General features: G+C 40.4%; 1 protein-coding gene across 1 annotated transcript in view; it reads right to left on the reverse strand.

Moving 5' to 3' along the window:
• LOC110017859 (DExH-box ATP-dependent RNA helicase DExH14) overlaps positions 1 to 21,559 on the reverse strand; it is a 121,097-nt gene that overhangs the window by 70,201 nt on the left and 29,337 nt on the right. Inside the window, 13 exon segments of the mRNA XM_020715000.1 lie at positions 997 to 1,059; positions 1,191 to 1,316; positions 1,696 to 1,785; positions 1,848 to 1,970; positions 2,067 to 2,183; positions 2,262 to 2,465; positions 4,259 to 4,339; positions 4,443 to 4,523; positions 4,586 to 4,687; positions 4,768 to 4,992; positions 5,308 to 5,463; positions 5,556 to 5,768; positions 6,881 to 7,030. Coding sequence (XP_020570659.1) covers positions 997 to 1,059; positions 1,191 to 1,316; positions 1,696 to 1,785; positions 1,848 to 1,970; positions 2,067 to 2,183; positions 2,262 to 2,465; positions 4,259 to 4,339; positions 4,443 to 4,523; positions 4,586 to 4,687; positions 4,768 to 4,992; positions 5,308 to 5,463; positions 5,556 to 5,768; positions 6,881 to 7,030 — 1,731 coding nt within the window.

A 21,559-nucleotide genomic window follows, 5' to 3' on the forward strand; every position in this document is an offset into this window, starting at 1 on the left:
TTCACTTGGAATGACCTTATCGCGACGATCTTCACGACGATCTCTTCTTCTCATATAAAAATCATCAATTTGTGTTTTATTAGATCCACTCTTATAAGTAATAAAATGTTCATCTCTTTTCTTGAATAAAGTATTAGTAATAACAAAATCATATGTTAAAGCAAAATCTAAAATAGTTTTAACTTCTTCATTAGTTACTCCAAAACTGTAGCCACCATAAGTATTTCTGAAGTCTTCTACCACTCTACTGACATGTTCATTTAAATCTCCTCCAATAAAAATTCTTTCTTCAAGAGGTATCATTTGTATTAAGTCTTCTAAGTCATTCCAAAATTTATCTTTAGACCCTGTATCTAAACCTTTACACAATGATCGAAAGGATTCATGTCATGATTTTTTCAACAAGTTTTACGCTGGCTATTGACTACCTAACGCAACCCTCCACTTTTCACATTCAGGCTTAGGTCAAAAAATTAACTATAAGTGAGAAAAAGAAATTATTCTTTTCATGAGGAGATTAGTAATTGCAGAGCAGTCAAGTTAACTCTGTTGGATCTGATTAACAAGTTTGGTTATGTCTTAAAAGCCCAAAGAACAAGAATCAACGGATTTTCTAGCTATTTGAAAACATGCGCATAATTTCATTATTCGCTACATTAATATTGCGACTATTGTCATTGTCATTAATCTTAGAGCAACTATTTACGGATGATTTTCATCATGACAATAGGATAAAAACAAGGGGCATTTACATACATACCACCCAAGTCCTATCCATTTATATATCTAACACCTACACTATACTTTTTACATCTATACAATCCCAATTTCTCATATCAAAAGTACTATAATTTTAACATTTAAAAAGTGAAATACAACTTTTTATGCATAAGTAGGGTGGCATGCATGTCAAAATTGAAGTATAGATGTTAGAAATGTAAATACATAGGAATTGAGTGGTACGTATGTAAATAATGCTAAAAACAAATAGAGTACCTCAAGAATTGGACCACGGTCAGTTCCTATCAAATGAATCTCATCCAATATCATGAGTCCCACCTATTGATCAACAAAATCTCAGTATATGTCTACAAAATCTAATCACACGGTTTAATTCCAGCTGCTCTGATGGAAAGTAAGAAATGATACCACAAGAAAACCATATAAAAATACACATGCTAACATCTTACCTTCATCACATAAGTTCGACTATGCCAACTACGACTAATTCCATCCCACTTTTCAGGAGTAGAAATGATGATATCAGCTGATAATAGTGCCATGATATCAGGAGTAAAATCACCAGTCATCTCAACCTAAAAGCATTGTTGCTTTTATTAGATAATCATCATGCTTTGATATCATAAAAAAAAGCTATAATATGACGGTAAAATAAAAGAGGGAAATTTACATAGGTAGCACACAATTCATATGTATTTACAAATTTCACCCCTAAACTTAATCTTTATACACATAGAACTTTGATATTTTAAACTTATGCATGAAAGGTGTATTTTACTTGTAAAAAGTGGTAATAGTGTTATTTTTTATGTGATATCAAAGATTTAAGTGTTGTGTAAGTAAATATGAGTTTGGGTATGAGATATGTAAATACATAGGAATTGTGTGCTATGTATATAAATGCCCCCATAAAATTTATTTTTCTGTAACTAGCACATAAATATTGCATATTACCATCGTTTTTCCAAGCTGAGAAACTAGCCGTTTTCTCCAGTCAATCATTCTTTCCCGAACTAAAGCTTTAAGCGGAGCGATGTAAACTACCTGCAATGATATAGCTATATAAAATGACAAGTGCATGAATTTATCTGAAAATAAAACCAAACCTTCATATCAGGTTGAGTATTGAAAAGATGCAGCATTGCCAGCTCAGCCGATATTGTCTTTCCACTTCCTGTTGGTGCTCCTAAGAGTACATTATTCTCTGTGTGGTAAAGGACATGAAATATCTGCCAAATTATTAAAAAAAAAAATAGATAGATGATGAACATGAGAATCAATAAGAGAGATAAACAAAAAAGTTAACAGCACATAAAAAGATAAACCTGCGTTTGGATTGGGTTGAAATGTGAAAATTTGTATAGGTTTTCGTAAGTTTGATTGCCAAGACAGCTGACGGGAAGAGGTTTCAAGTCTAGAAGCTCCGTATGTGATATTTGTGTCTAAATATTAGCAAAAAATTCAGTATTTAAAAAAGGGAAAAAAGATGCAGAATAAAATAATTTTGTAAAAATGCTTACCTCGGGCAATGTCAGATTATTGAAAGATACGGTATAAATTGACTCTGCATGTAACCATGAATCTGAAACAGCACGGATGTAGTATTGTGGTGGATGTGGTTCAAATATTGGTACAGTGAAAGAGATCTTCTGAGATTCTCCCCTCGCCATCTTCTTAGTTAATGTGAAGAGCTCCGAATGATAGATGTGATCATTTTCAGAGTCCTGCACCAACATAAACCACATAATGGATATGTTGAGCCAAAAAAGGCAGTGCAGATTTCTAGAAGCATGCTTATTAAATGCCTACATTACACAATTTCCTCCTCACCGTAATATGCATCTGACTACTTCACGGGTCATTTGAGTGAAAGTATGTAAAATACTTGAATATATTCCAAATTCATTGTAAACTAAACACAATACCATTGGAATACTCGAGATTCATTAATTGGCTGTAAGAGAAAATTTAGAAAACAATTTTTCTAAATGCTTGGTTGGAAGTAGAATGAATTTAATTTTTTTATTGATATGTTCTTTTAAATATATATTTTGAATTAGTATATTCTTTCAAACATTTTTTAAACAAATCCAAGGCATCATATTCTAGCAGGGTCAACATGATCTCAAGGGGCAGAAACATAGTAAACCAAAGACTGTGAGGTTGTAGAAATTGCAATGTTGGATGATAGGGACACAGGGACGAGGTTGCGGCCTGAGATGTTGAGTGCCAAGCTAAAACACGAGATAACATAAGAGAGGATGGCATGGAGGCCTGGACTAGGGCTATCAAAAAAACTCGTTGTTCGCGAACAGTTCGTGTTTGGTCCGTCAATGAGTTCGTGTTCGGTTCGTTCGTTAAGTAAACGAGACGAGCGTGAACAATTTTTTTTTTTGTTCGGTTAGTTAAACGAACCACACGAACAATGATGAGTTCGTTCGTGTACGAATCGTTATTATTCGAAATATAAATAATTTAAAATAATTATATATAAAAATTTATGATATTTTAAAAAATTAAATTTTATAAATTATAATATATAATAAATTAATAATAATAATATTATATTATTTATATATATTAATATTAGGGATGTAAAACTAGCTCGTCGTTCGCAAACAGCTCATGTTCGGCTCGTTCGTTAAGAAATCGATTCATTTATTAAGCAAACAAGTCGAGCGAACAATTTCAAACGCGAGCTTATTTCAAACAAACTAAATTTCAAACGAACTGAACACGAACACAAGCCTGTTCGTCCGTGTTTGGTTCGTTTACACTCCTAATAACTGGACAATGAGCGGCAATGTCAGCGGTCACCAATGCAATTAGCATAGATGTTGCAAGCCAACAATGAACTGGGAACCCACCCAGTTCAGATGAATTTCAAATTCATCAAAAAAATTTATTGGCCGAATTTTACATGTCTCAGGAAATAGTTTGATGAAAAACCCTAATTTATGCTTTTTCCTTGCACCAATATAAGGCTTGGATCTTCTTTGGTGGCTTTTATCCTTGTTCTTTATATTTGGAAAGTCATATTATAGCATACTTGATCTAGTTTTGTTATATCTATAGAAACCAATTACTATGAACTTTGATCTTTTTTGTATCTTTGTGCATCTCATCCAAGTTTCATATTAAAAACCCCTATAGCATTCTACATCAAATCTTCAGCACAACAGAAATTATCAAATGCTCCAACTATCAAGCAGTATAATTGGGCGGATTGTAAATTATCTCTCTGCAGTTCTCCACATAATCAAAATATCCAAGGATAAATCTTTAGGATGGTCACTATCCTTGGAACCAATAGAATAAAGAACCCAAAAAAACACAATAATTGGCATTAACCACGACTATAAGGTCCTTATAACTCCAAAATATCCAGTATTTAGGAACAAAAAAAACGCAAAAAAAATCTAACTTTTTCATATAACCATTTACAAAACTACGTGAATAAGAAAAAGAAGTAACTAGAATAAGCGGTGAAAGTATTAGCTTAGTAAATTGCTCACACCTCAACAGAAAACCACCAACGTTCAGAGGCACCATGAAAACGATCCTTCCAAACAAAGTCTGGAGTTATAAATACATCCACCTGCAATTAAAATATCACAGAAGCAAGTTAAAGGATAGTTACAAAGCTCTGAAAAAAAAATTAGAATGATTTTGGCGAGCAATTTCTTGGACACAAAGCAAACCTTTAGGACAGTTCTCGTAATTGGACTAACATTTGCAGATAAACTGATATTTGGGAAATAACTGAGATATTGCTTCACCACCTACAACAATAAAAGAAATGAGTGGAACTGTTCAAAGGAAATCATAGTAAGCAGAAAATCACCTTCCCTCCGGGAACATAACGAATTAGAACACCGATGTCTTTTTCTTCCATCTCAAGCAGACGGTCTAAATCCGCTCCTCTTTCTTCAAGTTTTCTTAGAACCTTAACGAAGAAAACTGTTAATAAAAGAACAATAGAAATAGCAGGAGAAAATATCAGCAGGTTAAGAGTTCACAACAAACTTCTGATGGAACGTCCTTATCGAATTGTCTCAACGGATGGTGATGAGGCCAAACTTGACGATCCACAGCCTTGCAGTAGTTCAAGATTAAAAAGGACATCTCACTCCAGCCTCGGCGTAAACAAATTTCAAATAAAGCACGCAAAATACGACCTAAACTTGCACTAATATATGCAGCATCAGAAATCAAAGAAAAGCTATCCATTGAACCCCGTGAAATATGCACCTGCAAGCATTGAAACAGCTTTAAAGCTACAGCTATGAGGGTTGAAATAAAATCACTCAAGGTGGATCCACCGCTATGATTAAAGCACCAAAAATAGTCCCGTAACTATTAATATGAGGTCATTTTAGTCCCGAGTCAAAAAGTGTAAAATTAGTCATCAGACTCTTTTAATATGTGCTGAAATGATCAACAATTTTAGCTCCCATTAAAAGAATATATGGACAAACAAAACAGTTGTATACACTCGAGGACTAAAATGGAACACTAAAAAGAGTTGGGGACCATTTGGACACTTTTCTCGATATGATTATAAACCTGAATCAGAATTGAAATTTTCCCATGTTTATCACTAGGTCCACCCTTGACTTCTAGAGGACAAAAAAATTTGGACAATTTTTCAAGCTCCTCCTGTTCGTCTTCTCTAACAACGATATTTTCAAATTCAGAAGAATGAGCAACCATGTTAATAATCTGCAGCAGCCACATAGCCAGAAAATATGATAAGTAGAAACGGATAACGAATGAAGGATTTAAGATTGAACGATACAGAATGGTGCTCATACTTCACTATCGCTCATGTGGCGTCTAAGCATTTCGTTGTAAGTTTCAACACTCGAGTACTGAAGGTAGAAATGGCTGGCTATACGACCAAGCTCTGTACAGTAAAAATTGCCACTTTTCTCATCAAATCTCATCATCTTTGCTTTGTCTAGTGAACGTGCAGCATCCACTATTAACGACCTTTGTTTGGATGACAATGAAGGATCAGCAATGATCTAGAAGCCATAAAAGTGATGATTTTAGTTCAATAAAAAGTAGACAACATGGAAATATAAACAGAATGATAACTGTTCTACATGAAACTCCACTGTTAAATCAAGTACAAGTAAATCAGTGAGTGTAGAAAACTGCATAACATAAGGTCGAAATTAATTAAACTAAGCAAAACTACAATCCACCAAAAAGCCCATAATGCAAAACCATAGGGGTTTTATCTTTTCTTTTTTTTATTTTTTGTTTTTTATTTTATTTTGTTTATATTTTGATTTGAAACAAACATGTTCAACTATTTGATTAAAGTATGATTATTTTTAAAAGCATTAGAAAGAACTAAATATTGTTTTGAGTGGTTTCAAAAACATATTAATTTATATTTAGAAACAGAAAATAAAAATATGTAGAAAAAAAACATGATTTTAAAAATAAAAGAAATAAAAAAACAAAAATAAAAACAAAATAATCCCAAACATGCCCTTAACTAATCAAAATCTTCTCCATTGTTTGCAACAAAACATAGAATCACAGCAAAAGGACTGCAAAAGGCACAGAGTTTTTTCAAGTAGACATGCTTATTTGTTTAAAATCAACAACCACATCTTTCATGGTTTCTAGCCCCACATCTGATCGTTCCACTAAAATCAAAAAATAACCAGAAAAAAACAAAATCGCAAACAAGAACAAGGAAAAATACTGACATGTCGACAAAGAAAGAAACGTTAGTATGCAAACATAAGATTAAATTGAAGTTATCAATGGAATAAATATTTACGTTAATCTAGACGCCATGGACAAGTAATAAGATCCTTCTAACAGCATGAACTTTTGGGTTATACGATTTAAAATAAGCCTCGAGAACATCTGAAACCTATTTTTCTATAAATTGCTGTGCATCAGTATAAACCTTGGGATTAGCATACTATAACTTATCAGATAGTAGAAACCAAAGCACTAGATTTAACAAAAAAAAGTAAAAAATGTAACAATTTACAAACAGCAGCAAAGGAAAAACAATTTCTAGATATACCACATACCGCCAAAACGGATAAATATATTTCCATACGGAGTGCATAAATGGCCTCAAATAATCATAAACAATAACGTGATGTACCTCATCCCATGCAACCCCATATGCCAAAGGATTTGTTTTCATCCTTATAAATAAATATGTATATCCAAGCCATGCACAAGCTTCTTTCACATTGGTCACTGTGCCAAGGGCCACTTCTGCATTCAGGTTGTCCTTCAAAGAGCTAATAAACTGCGAAATAACTAAACAAAATCAATAACCAAACCCCAAATTTCATGAAAAAAATCTTAAAGAAACATCGATCATGATAAAGCCACAAACATAAAGTTATTATAAACCCTGAAGAAATAGAACAATCAACTAAAAGCCCAAAAGCTAAGTTCTTGAAACTCTTTGTAATTTCTTAAAATGCCTCAGTCTCGTCTTGGGTGACAGAAGGATGAATATTTGCCACATGTTTCTAATTCTGATCAACATTGAAAATGTCAACTTCCAAGTATAAAAGCAATTTCACTTTCTTTATACGAGAGGCAAAAAATTAGAAGAAAATTTATCATCAATCTCCTATCTTTACTAGATAATCCAAATGAAGTATTATATCATTTTTGTCTAGTTGCACTTTCCCATTTTGTTCTTACATTTTTAATAAATGGCCTTGATGTACTCATATCATTATCGAATTAATATATTTTATTTTTTAGAAAAAAATTTAATTAAAAAAAAAGGCAATAGCTTAGTTTGTTATGTTCAGCTAAGTTCGTTGTTTTTAAGCTATAGGACTCGGAAGCTTTTTGGTTTGCTGCAATTCTAATTTCTGCATGTGTCATAATTTACTGGATAATAATTATAAATCTTTTTCTAGAATTAAATATTGAATTAAACAACTCAGTTTAACTAAGACTAAAACTTCATGGTGTTTCATTTGAACTCAAATCTGTTGCAAATTAAGTTATTTGCTTTGTCAGAAATTACAGAAAGAGTGCGAAGGGAGCTCACTTGTTTTAATACAAGGGATTATTCTGATACGATCTGAACAGATTTTCTAAAAAAAATTAGTTCAAAACAAATTTATTTCTTCGATAACATAAAATAGCACAACACATAAAGAATAAAAATTTGAGGGGTAAGCGATATCTCTCAAATCCTACAATTCGAGAGAGGAAATTTCTCTCAAATCCTAACCCTCAGACACAAGCACAATCTTATGCATAACGCCAACCCTAAACATATTCACCATATTTATACTAAACAATAATAAATAACAAAAGACTAAATTGCCCTTAAGCACCGACATAACAATACTCCCCTCCCAAAGAAACACAATGTCCTCAAGCTTGGAAAAAAGAAAATTGTTATTGGATCAAGTCATGTGGCTCCCGCTCTTAAAATAGCTTGAGTTTGGTTTTCACCGTCAACACCGGTACACTCGTCATGACCTTCTTTAACTTATCAGAAGTCTGAGTTGTCACTTTCCCCCACTGAAAGTTATCCTTTAAATTCTTCGTCCACGACCACACAATTAAATTATAACCCATCACGAACTTTCAATGGTATCTTGTAAGTCCCATAAACTTTCTCGACCCCTTCCAAGTCTTGGGTAGAAGCGCCTCCAATATAGCTGTCACAATAAATGGATCTACCAACACTAAGGTTTTGCACAAGCTAGGGTCACTGCAAAACACCACCTTCCTCCCCTTCACCCTAATCTCCATAGTCAAAAATTTTCAACCCACCCTCGTCACTCTGATCGTCTTTAATCATAATCACCGTACTTCACAAGTCAGAAATGGAAGGAAGTCCTCCACCACACTTATGCTTTGTAGTGTCAACGCCAATCCCATGCAAATTCTCTTGCTTTTCTCCACTTTCCATGTCCCATCATAACCACAAAAACTTCAAGTATTTACCAACTTCAACCCTAACTAGTCCAGGACCCGATTTAAGATGAAGTTGTGAGTGACCCCACTATCCACCAAAACCACTAACAGTTGCTCCTTGATTTGCCCCCTTACCTTATGGTTTGATTTGGAGTAAATCATACCACTGAGTTGAGGGATACATCTGCTACATCCGAGTGTAATTGTTTTTCTCCTTCCATCGCTTCTTCCTCCGACTCCTCACTATCTGCCTCCTCACCCTCACAAACTAAAAAGACCTGGAGCACGCAACCCTTGCATTGATGGCCTAAGGCATACTACTCATCACATCAAAAATATAATCTCTTAGTTCTCTTGTCGTGCACCTCTGCCTCTGTGAGGCGCTAGAAGTTTCCCCGGAGACTAGCCGCAATATTCCTCTCCTTCGGCACCTCCTTCTAAAATGACACAGTCTGGGGTCATAGTCTTCGAGGTACTCTGGTAGAATCCTCCTGTGATGTCACTTTTGTTAGTCTTCTTCATTTAATTCTTGTCTTCCACCATCTGTCAAGCTCCATCATCTCCCTTAATTTTCACGGTGTCAATAGTCAGAGTGTTGTCGGTGGGTCGGGCTTTAAGCCCTTCATAAAGTTCCCCTTCAATCTAGTTTCAGAAATACCCCTCAGCCATCCCGAAAATAGCTTGAATATATCTCTATATTTCATTATAGTCCTCTTTTGAGTCAAAGCATAAAAGTGCTCTTGTAGGTATCCTTCTCGAATGGCTCGGAAACGTTCAAACAAGCAATCCTTAAATTCCTCCGGTGACGGATCGGGTATTTAACATCCCTCCATTAAAACCATGCTAGAGCTTTCTCATTCAAACATAACCTAGTTATCATAAGCTTCTCCTCATTTAGCTCATTCACTGCAAAATATCGTTTCACATGGTACACCCATCCATGTGCGTCTTGCCCCTCGAAATCTATATTTTAAACTTCCTGACCCTAGCATTTCCATCCCAATTCCCACTCCCTCCAGTGTTTAACCCATATATCTAGGGTAAAACTCCCTCCTTTAATCAAAGTTATCCAACATTCTGGCTTCCCTCCTTCCTGTTTCGTGCTCCTCCCAACCCCTTGCATAACCCTCCTCCATGTTTCGACCATACCTCCTCCATTAAAATCTCTAATCCAACCCCAATCAGACTCCTAGAGGAGAGTTTTTAATGATGGATGGTTTTATCCTTTTGTTCCTCGCGTTCGGTCTCTTTCCCCACGGTACCTTCTTTCCCTCTCGATCTGGTCACAAATTCTCCGATCAATCCTTTGTTCAGATTTGCAAATTGAGCCGAACTAAAAGGATAATCCTTAATTAGGAATGTTATTTTCGGTCTTTTTTGGGTGTTTGCTTTCTCATCATCTCCTCTACCTTTTTAAATAAGTAGTCAATGGAGGCAATGATAACATAACTAGTAGTAAAAACATTCAAAACACACAAAACAAACTCTTGATTAATGTAGAGAGAGGGTTACAACCCAAAAAGATTGAAAATAACAGCACAAAAACATATATTACACAAGAAAACACCTCTAAGGTGACGTAGAGGTGGATCTGGCGGCCTGGGACAACAAGGGTGAATGCAGGAGAGAGGTTGCTAGTGGTTGGAAGGTGAACTGAAGGAGAGGACAGCCGGTTAGGGTGGCAGGAAGGTTTGTTGGATGACTGGAAGGTAGGTTGGCAGGTGGGATAGCAACTGGGAACACTCGCCAACACTTTAGGAGGGTGGACAGCAATCGGAGAAGTGCTAGCAGGAACATGGGCGTGTGGTTGGTGAGGGAGAATAGCGGTTAGAGGAGCTGGTAGCAAGCCAGCACTTAGGATGAGTTGAGGATAAGGTTTAGAGAAGAGAAAAGGGAAGATGCGTCACATCCTTGGAAATGAATACAGCCTAAGTACCACCACCTCCTCGTACACAACCCTAAAAAAAAGTAAAAAGACTCCACACAGGAAATCTGAAAGCAAACACCACTAAGATTGACTCCCACACGCAGAGGACATCAATTTATAGACTCCCACTGGACAAAGGAAACTTCTACACAAAAAGGTGGGAGAAGGCAAGAAGACTCTAGAGAATAGCCATTAAAACACTTTCCAAATGAAGAAAATCACCAAAGGAAGGTGCGGCGGTCTGCTAGTTCGAGGTGCGGTTTGAGTTCCTTGCCTTCGCTATTTCCCGCGATGCTTCCGACTTCGCGATTTCCCGCGATGCTTCCGACTTCGCGATTTCCCGCAATGCTTCTACCTTAGCGATCTCCCGCTCATCCTCGTGCTGGTTTGCGAGGCCTCTAGCTCAGCAAGTTTGGAGCGCCCTGCTTCAAGGGCGCTGAATACACGTTTTGAGCGTCCTACATGGAGGGCGTTTTCAGGGTTGCGTCAGTCTCCCGAGGTTAGGAGAGCTTCGACCTTATTTGTCAAAGCTTCTAATTCTTAGCTCCAATCCTGGTGGCACCTGAATCCCATTGTCGATTGCATCATCCCTCAACGTCGCAGAGAAGCCTATCCCTTTTGTGAGCACAAGTCCCTCTCGAGCCATTCTCCTAAAGCTGTGAAACAGCCTATACTGTCAAATCTTCACAAAGTAACACACGATCGGTTCAATCAAAAGTGCAATGAGAGCAACCTGAACCTTCTTATCCTACAGTGGCGTTGGTTGTGAGATGTCGATCATGAGCTCTTGAAATTCCCTGGGCCGTATCTGTCTTATATCTAGAGCCGATCTCTCAGTCCCCTCGTCTAATGTCATCACTAACACTAGTCTCACTAACAACGCTCTGCTAATAAGGGCTCTTGTGATGTCGGGCTCTGCCGAGGGAAGTAGGTGAATGTGTTTCCCATCCCCGGTGAAAGAACGTGATCTTGAATCATGAATCCAACGTGCTTAGTCCTAATGTCAAACTATCACAGTTTTCCCAATAGAAGGTGGCAGGCAATCATAAGGACCACGACACATCACACATGGACCTGTAGTCAGCCTCCGATCTAAAACTCTACCAAGCATCTTCAGTTTATGTTAACTCGATTCTCCTTCTTCAGCCACGTTAGTGAATATGGTTGACAATGTCTCGGTGTCGCAAGTCTCAATCTCTTTACCAACTGCTTTAATGCCACATTATTATTGCTTCTGCTGTCGATGATTAGATTGCATATTTTTTCATTTACTGTGCAATGGGTGTATAATATTTTGTGACAAAGCCACTGCAGATCCCTCACGTCCTTAGTCGCAGGATTCATCGAATCACGAGCACCCCTCATTCGTATGGTGGGAGTTGATACACCTTGTTTTTCTCGGTTCTTTTTAGATCTTGGAGTCGCCGGCTTGTCTATCTATGTGTCGTCATATAATTTTACTATTCGAATAAGTCTCCCTCCCGAATCAAATGAATGACACGAAGAGCAGAGGAATCGAATAGCAAAATGAAGTACGACAACAAATAGACAAACAAATCAAAAAGAAAAGAGACGGAAGGCTTATATAGGGGTAATCCTCGTGTGATGGGTCTAGAGTATACGTCCAACCAGAATCAGATCGAAGTACCCCGGAAATTAACATCCACGAGCAGAATCTCTATATAAGTCACCCGTAACCAGAGAACCAAAAAAAATATTTTTGTTTTGCGGTCAAAAGTCTCCCATAGAAACGTATTCCTACTGGTTAATTACATCTTGGGAAATATCCAAGAAGACTCTCGATGAAATGAGTTTCATTTTATTATCATCAATCTGGGGCATAGGTCAAAAGATGATTATTTCGTATGGGACGGTCCTAATGCTTTGAAGCTCACGCCAAGCCATCAAACAGAGAGTAAATCTCTCACATCCAAATGGATAGCGGCTTCTCGGCACACGGTACCTACGAAATAACCATAAATCACTTGATAGGGGTATCCCGATACGTCATATCACATTCGGGCTGTAAGGGCAGAGGATAAATTGTCGTATCCCAAACGGACGGCAGCTTATCGACATTGGGACGTCAAAGTGATATCAACGAAATCGAAAGAGCAGAGATGTCTCAACAGGGGTAGTCAAAGGTGGGAAGAAATAGTTAAGAGGTAAAGGTAGTCAGGTCGGGGTACCACGGTCCCGTCATCCAGAGCCACTGGGACCTTAAGTCTACCTGGTTGTGAAGGTAGTCAACCCAACACAACTAGAGATCTCTAGTCAGCAATTTGTGAATCGCGTCGTCCTCGGAGATCTCGGTAGCCCTAAGGTCAAAGGAACGAGACTCTATCCTATGATTATCGGCTGTTATCGGCTGGAGCTCCAAGATGTGGGACTTATACCCGCCAAAATGACGAGGATGCCGCAGGAAGGAACAAGAAAGGGAGGTTCAGCTATAAAGCAAGAAACACTCAAACAAGAGGACTTATACCCAGTCTAGATCGGGGTGTCTCCTAACACCTTAAGCGTGCTAGACAACCACCTAAACGAGATTATGTTGGGTCAGTCGAATTGGAGAAGCACGGGGGCTACTCCTCGGGACATTCGAATATGATGTCATTATCTACCACATTCCTAAGCGTGGAGGCCCTATTAAGTACGATTGGGTTATAGTCATGCATGCAAACCATTTTAAAATCGGCCCGAAGATCATGCAGAAAGTAAAGACTGATTTAAAAAAAATCTTGAAAGTTTTAGTCTTAACTTTAATTATCTTAGTCTTTTATTATTAGGATTTTTAGGTAAAGAAAATTAGAACGTGAGGTCTAGATACACAGAAAGAAACACACTATGAAACGCTCCAACATGCAAAAACACACGAGAAGAAAAAGGAAAGGAAAAACACCCCAAAAGAATATATAAAAAGGTCAAATGTCGCTGGACCGACAACATAATTCAGGAAAAGCACTAAAAGCGGTCAGACTCCGCATATACATGCCCGATCCTAAGTCTATAAAAAAATGTAAAATTCGAACTTAAAGTAAGGGACATGAGCTGTTGCTCCTGGTCCTCGTCACACGGTTCGGTGTGTCCTCTGCCTTGAAACCCGTGTCTGTACCTTATTTCCAATACAGACTCTCCCGGAACTCTATCAAATACATTAGAAATAGAAAATAAAGACTCGACCTACATAAAACAAGCGTTAGCGGGCACGCCATGCATCGTAAAAATAATAAGCCGTATCTTATAATTAGGGGAGCTAAAGAGCACCTGCAAGCAAAGAATTAGAAATCATTACATGCTCCCTCCTAATAAAACTTGCGTGAGTGTGTACAAATAGGCACGGCACCTGCAAAAGATTGCCCTAATATACTATCACGCACAAGAAGCATACAAGCACACCGAAAAAAGGTGAGAAGATGACACATGGCTAGTGCAAAACAACACAGCACAACAATAGTCAGAGGTGTCGAAAATGCTACGTAGCATCCTAAACCCTAGTCTAGCACACCATCTAACGACAAGTGCATCAACCTAGTATATAAGTCTAGGGTAAGTCTGGGCATGGTATGACTTTGACGGGGTCGCCACTCCAGCCTCATCCTAAAGATCCGAAAGATCTAAATGGTGTCACGAAGAGGGGTGACACAAGTTAGATCCAATAGATCCTTAGCACAGTCATACTCGCGTAAATCCGATGACTTAACTCGCATTGCTCATCGAGGTCGACCTGACAAGCAATGCTCGTTAAGGCATCGCGACCAACACGGGAGTCACTCTCCTAAGGGTCTGGCTCGTTGTTCATGTGAACATGCAAATGCAAATGATTAGTCAAAACACAGATGATGAGTATACCATGGGGCATGGACTCAAAAGAAAGTGAGCATACCGTAGTGGCAGCGACCCCAAGAGGTATGTCGAAGCGGCAGGGTAACAGCGGCCCGAAGAGGATGGGCGTGTCGTGAAGGTAGCGGCCGCAAGAGGTATGCCTAAGCGGCAGTGACTCAACGGAATAAACATGTTAGGGTGGCAGCGACCCGAAGAGGATGGGCATGTTGTGGTGGCAGCGGCCCCAAGTGGTATGCTGATAGGGCAATGATCAGTAAAGTGTGGGCATGTTGTGGCGGCAGGGGGCCCGAAGAGAACATGTAACTTAAACATATAATCATAATCATGCAGCCGACAAATGCAAGATAGGATGCAGCAATACAGTCAAACATATGCATTACAATATGTAGAAATGCAAACACACATGCAAGACTAGTGGTGAAAGTAGTTGGTCGACCGGGTCGAGGAATCCGATCGAACCAAAATGTCATGCCAACCGGCTCGGGGAAGCCAATTAAGATGAAGTGGGATGTTCGTCGGGCCGGAGTGACTGGTCGAAGCGAAGTGAAGCACTCGCCATGCCGGGGTGGCTGTTCAGAACGAAGTGAAGCGCTCACCGGGCCAGGGCGGCCGGTCAAAGTGAAGTGAAATGATCGTCGGGCTGGGGAGGCCGGTCGAAACGAAGTGAAATGCTCGTAGGGTCGGAGCGAAGTGAAATGCTCGCAGGGCTGGATCGGCCGGTCGAGCGAAGTGAAATGCTCGTCCGGCCGGGGCGGCCAGTCGAAGCGAAGTGAAATTCTATGTGACGTGCAAAATGCAACATGCAAGCATACATATGTAATAGGAAGTCATTCCCGTGCTAACGACCTCACCGGGAAACCTAGGGTCAACATATAGAAAAACGGCAATTGTTGCCTTTGCTTCGGTGAAACGACTCGGGAACTTCTCATCGGATCTTTCAAGGGAAGTTCTCCACCTCGTCGTGAAACGGGCTAGCTGAAACCGACTAGCGACAACACTCTTCCCAATTTCACGACGTCTCCGAACTTTGCAAAATGAGCTAATAACTCGCATTTTCTCATTTTGCAAAAGTCTGCTCTTCGATCTTTCTTAAAAGACCGAAGTGACCAAAACAAAGGGGAGCGAAGGGGGGCTCCAACCTTTAGGGTTTTTGTGCTAAGGCTGGCAGTCAAATAGGATTTGCTCGGCTATCGCAGGGGAATTGGTTGCGTAAGGAGAATTTTATTATAAAGGTCCACTCTAGTAAAACAAGCGATCCATCACATAGGTACGCCGGCGCATACACCCTATATGGGCGATCAAACTCACACATCTATCACCACTAAAGCCTAAGGCTAGCTATAAAGTGAAATGCAAGGGGTTCAAAAGTATTATACCGCCGCGACGTTTACGCGAAGCCCAATGTAGTTTGAGGAAGCTCCTTCACGAAGTGGAAGATCCTTGCTTCCTCCCAAACAGCGACGGTGCCTGCTGTCCAGCGACGTCGAGGTAAGACCGGGGATGTGCGGAGGTTAGCTCGCCGACGGCGCAGGTCGAGAGCGAAGGAAATATGTAGAGAGAACCCAATGACTGAAGCTCTCTTCTCTGTTTGCTCCGGCGACGGTATGATGCCAGCGAAGCCAAGGCCGACGAGTTTGAGGAAATCGGACGAGGGTAGCTGGCCAAAAGAGAAAAAGAAAAAAAAGTAAACGAAGGTGGTTGTCGGCAACTCCAACAAGGAGGCTCGGCTAGAGAGGGATTCCGACGAGGAAGACCGGCGACAGGGTGAGGTAAATGAGCGAATGGCCGGCAAAAAAAAGAGGAATAAAGAATGGAAGGGGCGGGTGGCGGCTGGAGAGGCTCCGACTCCGACAGCCGTCGTCGGTGACGAGGGAGGTCCGTCGAGGGTAAACTGCGGCGTAGGGAGAGGGAGCACGAGCACTCTGGGTTCCTCTTCGCGAGACCGAGCGGGAGAGCAAGAGATCGTGCATAGCTTTTTTTTTTTTTGTCGAGAGATATATGATAGTATCTTATATTATAATTTTATTTATTTATTTATTCCCCTTCTTAACTGCATAGGATGAAGCATGCGCGTGAGTTTTAAATAGGGATAATGGGATAATAATTTTTTTTATTTTGTTTTTTGTAACGTGATGAGGGAGAGAGAGAGCTGATAGGATAGGCTGGAGAGAAAGCTTTCCTTTTTTTATTCTTGAAGCAAGCATGTGTGAGTTTTAAAGGGTATAATAATATTATTATTATTATTAAATTAATAATTATTATTATTATTATTTAATTTTCTCGCACATTTTTTGTCGAACTCGCCATCGCGGTAAAATGAGGGTTCTCTCTAGATAAAATCGATGTTGCGGACGCGTCGGTACGGCCCGTTTCGTCGTTTGTGATCGTTCGGGCCACTTTTTCGACGATCGAACTAACAAAAACGATAATTTGTGCATTTTCAGCCCACCTGAAAAGCCGTTGCAAGATTGAAGTCCTTTTTAGATGAAATCGATGTCCCGGACACACTCGTGTGGTCCATTTCATCGTTCGGGGTCATCCAGACAACTTCACTAGCAATTGGGGCAATTTGAGTCAATTTCTTGCTCGACGCGACGCATGCGATCTGTTGGCCCGACCGAAACCACCTGACAAGTGACATGTTGATCGGTCTTTGCCTAAGCCAGAGCCAGAGTCTAGCGAAATGACTTGGGCAATGTGCCCCCTCAACACACGCCAAAAGGTCTCAACCGGATGTCTCGGTCTACGGGGAGCAGATATGTACGAAGCGTAATCCCGATTCGCTCATATGGACATCCCACTCACGTGACATCAAAAACTGATGCCAACACACCTCACCCTGTTCCTCAGCTTTTTCCTTGTCGCTCATCTCTTCCACGATGCCTTGATCTGTGAGTGTGACTACTCTGCTCGTGGGACAGTTGGAGGTTATGTGGTCGTAGTCATGGCATCGGTAACACTTCCTAGCAGGTACCATGTTGGAGGGGCTACCTTTCTCGTGTTTTTTCATGCTTTGATCTGAAGTGTCATTCCCTTATTTAGGCTTGCATATGTCTTTCGGGGTATCCCTATCGGCCATGGAAATTGTAGGTCACTGCCTGCCTGCAGGATGATTTTGTTTGCTTTGCTTCTGCCGTCTTTCCACCTTCAAGGCTCATGTCTAGACATCTCCTAACGTCCAATACGTTGGCAATTGCACCACATTGCTAATGGCTAGCTTTAATCCCCCAAGGTATCTGGCTATTGTATGTTCCTCTAGTTCTGTTAGCTCGCACTTCAGCTGCAAGTGGCCAAACTAGATTGTGAACTCCTCTACCGAAAGATCCCTCTGCTACAAGATGTGAAGCATCATAAACATATCCTGATAATAATAGAGTAGAATGTACTTTTCTGCATTGCCTTCTTTATCTTCTCCCACTTAGTGATCTTCTCACTGTCTTCTCTTTGTATCTGCCTCTGCACATTTTCTCACTATAGGAAAGTGCTCTTTTTTAGCTTAATGGAGGCTAGCTTGACTCATTTATCCCCTGGTACATCAATATATTCAAAAATTCATTCAACTGATTGCAGTCAGCCGATAAACTTATCGGGATTTGTACCTCCCTCAAATTCAGGAGGTCCCTTTTGATACTGAAATCCCGCTCACTCCCATGAGTGGCTTCTTTTCTCGACCTCCTTTGGTATTAGATATCAAAACAACGGGGTCGATATTCCTCGTCACTGTGATCGTCCCTGTGGAACGAATTCAAATCCTCATCACTGTCTTCCGTTAGACTTTCCTGATCATGATCGAAGATAATCTCTTCCTGGTTCCCACTAGTCTCTGTTGCAGACAACGAATTTCTCATTAGACCTCTTCCCGATTAGGGTCGGGTGTATCTCTCCCCGATGGCATGGTTAGGGTTGGGGATTGGAAAAAGATTGGTTAGATGTGGCTTAGGTGGGGGGATGCTAGAAACCCTAGGATGGGACTAGGTTTGATCTACCTCTAATACCAAATGATGTCGGAACTAGTAGGGAAAACAGTGAAAACACAAAACAAAATTTTTATTAATATAGGGAGTGGGTTATAAAACAATACGATAGAAAATAACAGCACAAAACATACACTCTAAGGTGTATTCCAAGGGCAGTGGAGGTTGGCGAGGTGGATTTGGCGGCTTAGGACGGCAGGGGTGAATGCAGAAGAGAGGCCAGCAGAGATTGGAATATGAACTGGAGGAGGAGGCAGTAGGATAGGGTGGTGGGAAGGTTTGTTGGGCGACTGGAAGGTAGGTTGGAAGGTGGACTAGGTGAGACGGCAGCTGGGAAGACTCAATCGGGGAAGTGATGGTAACAATGGGAAAGGTCGTGACAGTGCGACTAGTGAGAAAAAACAGCGGTCGGAGGAGCTGGTAGCAAGTCAGCAGCTTAGGATGAGTGGAGAAGAATCTAGATATATCACTATCTCGGAGAATGATACAGCTGGAGCACCACCACCTCCTTGGATACTGCCCTACAAAAGGGAAAAGGACTCCCCATGGAAAATTTGAAACCAAACACCACAAAGATTGACTCCATCACACAGAGGACAATAATTTATAGAATCTCATTGAACAAAGGAAATTTCTATAGAAAAGGAAAGGGGGAAGGCAAGAAGAGTAAAAAGAACAGTCATTAAAATACTTTCCAAATGAAGAAGATAACCAAAGGAAGGTGCAGCAGTCTACTCGTTCGAGGTTCAGTTCGCATTCCCTGCCATCGTAATTTCACGTGATGCTTCCGCCTTCACGATTTCCAGCAATGCTTACACCTTCGCGATCTCCTCCTCATCCTTGGTTCATGGTGCCTCTAGCCTTACGGGTTTTGAGCACCCCACTTTGAGGTCGCTTTCAGCGCTGCATCAAGTAAACATTTCCTCTATCCTATATTTAAGTGTTACCCTACCTGTCCTTTCAATATCTCTTCTATAGCATCAACTTTCCTTGTTTGCATTTCTCCAACATCATTTTCGAACAAGAAACTCTTGTACGCCAAAAACTCGTATGTGACTTCCCAAGTATCTCAATTCACGGTTGTATCGCGCAGTTTGGTCATGTATCGCAATTCGGCATCTGCATCGCAACCCAACGGCTTTGTTGCGATGGAATCGTGACTTTTCGCGACTAACACGCCCGATCCCGTTTCCCAGATATCACGATCCAGTAGTTGCTTCACCGTGCTCGATCCTGTTTTTTTCTTAACCTCACAGACTCTTGTACGCCTGTTTCGTGTGTTTCTTCACATAGGAAAACACAAATTAAGCATCCTGTGAACAGTGATCCTGTCGGTTTTCCCAGCAAGCTCCAATCATGCGATGTATAATGAGGTTTGATCATGATTGTATGTGCAATCTCGTCATTAGTTCCCAGCTAGGTCAAACTGTGACTGAAGCTCAAGATACTTGTTGCCGACCCAGCGGCACCGGCCTGTTTATTATTTTAGTTTGACTTGTTTTGTTTTATTTTTGCATCATATTGCATGTCTGCACTTGCATGTGTTTTCCTTTATTTTTTTTTTTTGTTGTATCGTGAAATCTCACTTTTACTTTCCTGCATATATTAATAGGGTCTCCACAATATTTAGGATCACTCTAAATAACTGCATTCATGTTTGCATGTCCCGAGGAGGAGTCCCCGTACTTTTCCAACCTGACTGACCCAACATACCTTCATATAGGTGGTTGTCTAGGCATACCTTCATATAGGTGGTTGTCTAGTGCGCCTAGGGTGTTAGAAGGCTCCCCGGCCCAGACGGGGTGTAAGTCATTTTGTTTGGAGCAATTCCAGCTTTGGAAAGTAAAAGTTGTAATTTTTAATATGGCCTCCACAATATTTAGGATCACTCTAGATAATTGCATTCATGTTTGCATGTCCTGAGGAGCCCCCGTACTTTTCCAACCTGACTGGCCCAGCATACCTTCATATAGGTGGTTGTCTAGTGCGCCTAGGGTGTTAGAAGGCTCCCCGACCCAGACGGGGTGTAAGTCCTTTTGTTTGGAGTGTTTCCAGCTTTGTAGCTGAACCTCCACTTTCTCTTTCTTTCCCGATGCATCTTTGCTATTTCAGCAGGTATAAGTCTCACTTCTTGGAGCTTCAGTTTGTAGTCATAGGATAGAATTTTTTTCCTTTGACCTTAGGGCTACCGAGGTTCCCATGGATGATGCAATTCACGAATTGCTGATCGGGGATTTCAGGACGTGTTGGGTCAACTACCTTCACGACCAGGTAGACATAGGGTTCTAGTAGTTGTGTATAACGGGTCCGTGGTACCCCGACCCAGTTACCTCTGCCTTTTAGGATCACTCTACCTTCCTTTTTGTTGAGCCCTGTCGCTCCTTGACCTCGTTGATATCACATTGACGGTCCGATGCCGATGAGCTGCCGCCCATTTGGGATACGACGATTTGTTCTCTGCCCTTTGGCCCGGATGTGCTTTGACGTATTGGGAGATCCTCGTTAAGATGATTTAGGTTATTTCGTGGGCCCCATGTGCTGATAAGCCGCTATCCATTCTGGGATGTGAGAGACTCGTTCTCTGCCCAATTGTTTAGCGTGAGCTTTGAAGCATTGAGACTGTTCCCACACGAAATAACCTTCCTTTGATTGCTTATACCCCAGGTTTATGAAAATATGAAGCGAAACTCCTTTTATCGAGAGTATTCTTGGGTATCCCCCAAGATGTAATTAACCAGTAGGAACACGTTCCTCTGGGAGTGCTCTTGACCCCAGAACAGGTACATACACCTGACTCTCTGGTTATGGGTAGTCTATGTAGATACTTCTTTCGCGGATATTGGTTTAAGGTGCCTCTACCCGATCTTGTTTGGGCGGATATTCTTAACTTATCCTTGCGAAGTTTATCGCACGTAGACTCTCCACGTTTTACTTTTTTCTCTTGTTTGTCACTTTGTCGTATGTCCCTTCTTATTCGATTTCTCTCCTCTTCGAATCATTTATATGGTTCGGGAGGGAGACTTATTCGAATGGGAGAATTATACGACGATCAACAAGCTGACGACTCCTTTTAAAAATAAAAAAAAATGAATGGAAAACAATACTATAGCAGGACAGACGGAGCATTAGATCGTTCAGC

This window comes from Phalaenopsis equestris, unplaced genomic scaffold, assembly GCF_001263595.1.
Source record: "Phalaenopsis equestris unplaced genomic scaffold, ASM126359v1 Scaffold000002, whole genome shotgun sequence".
In the NCBI taxonomy this organism is placed as follows: domain Eukaryota; kingdom Viridiplantae; phylum Streptophyta; class Magnoliopsida; order Asparagales; family Orchidaceae; genus Phalaenopsis; species Phalaenopsis equestris.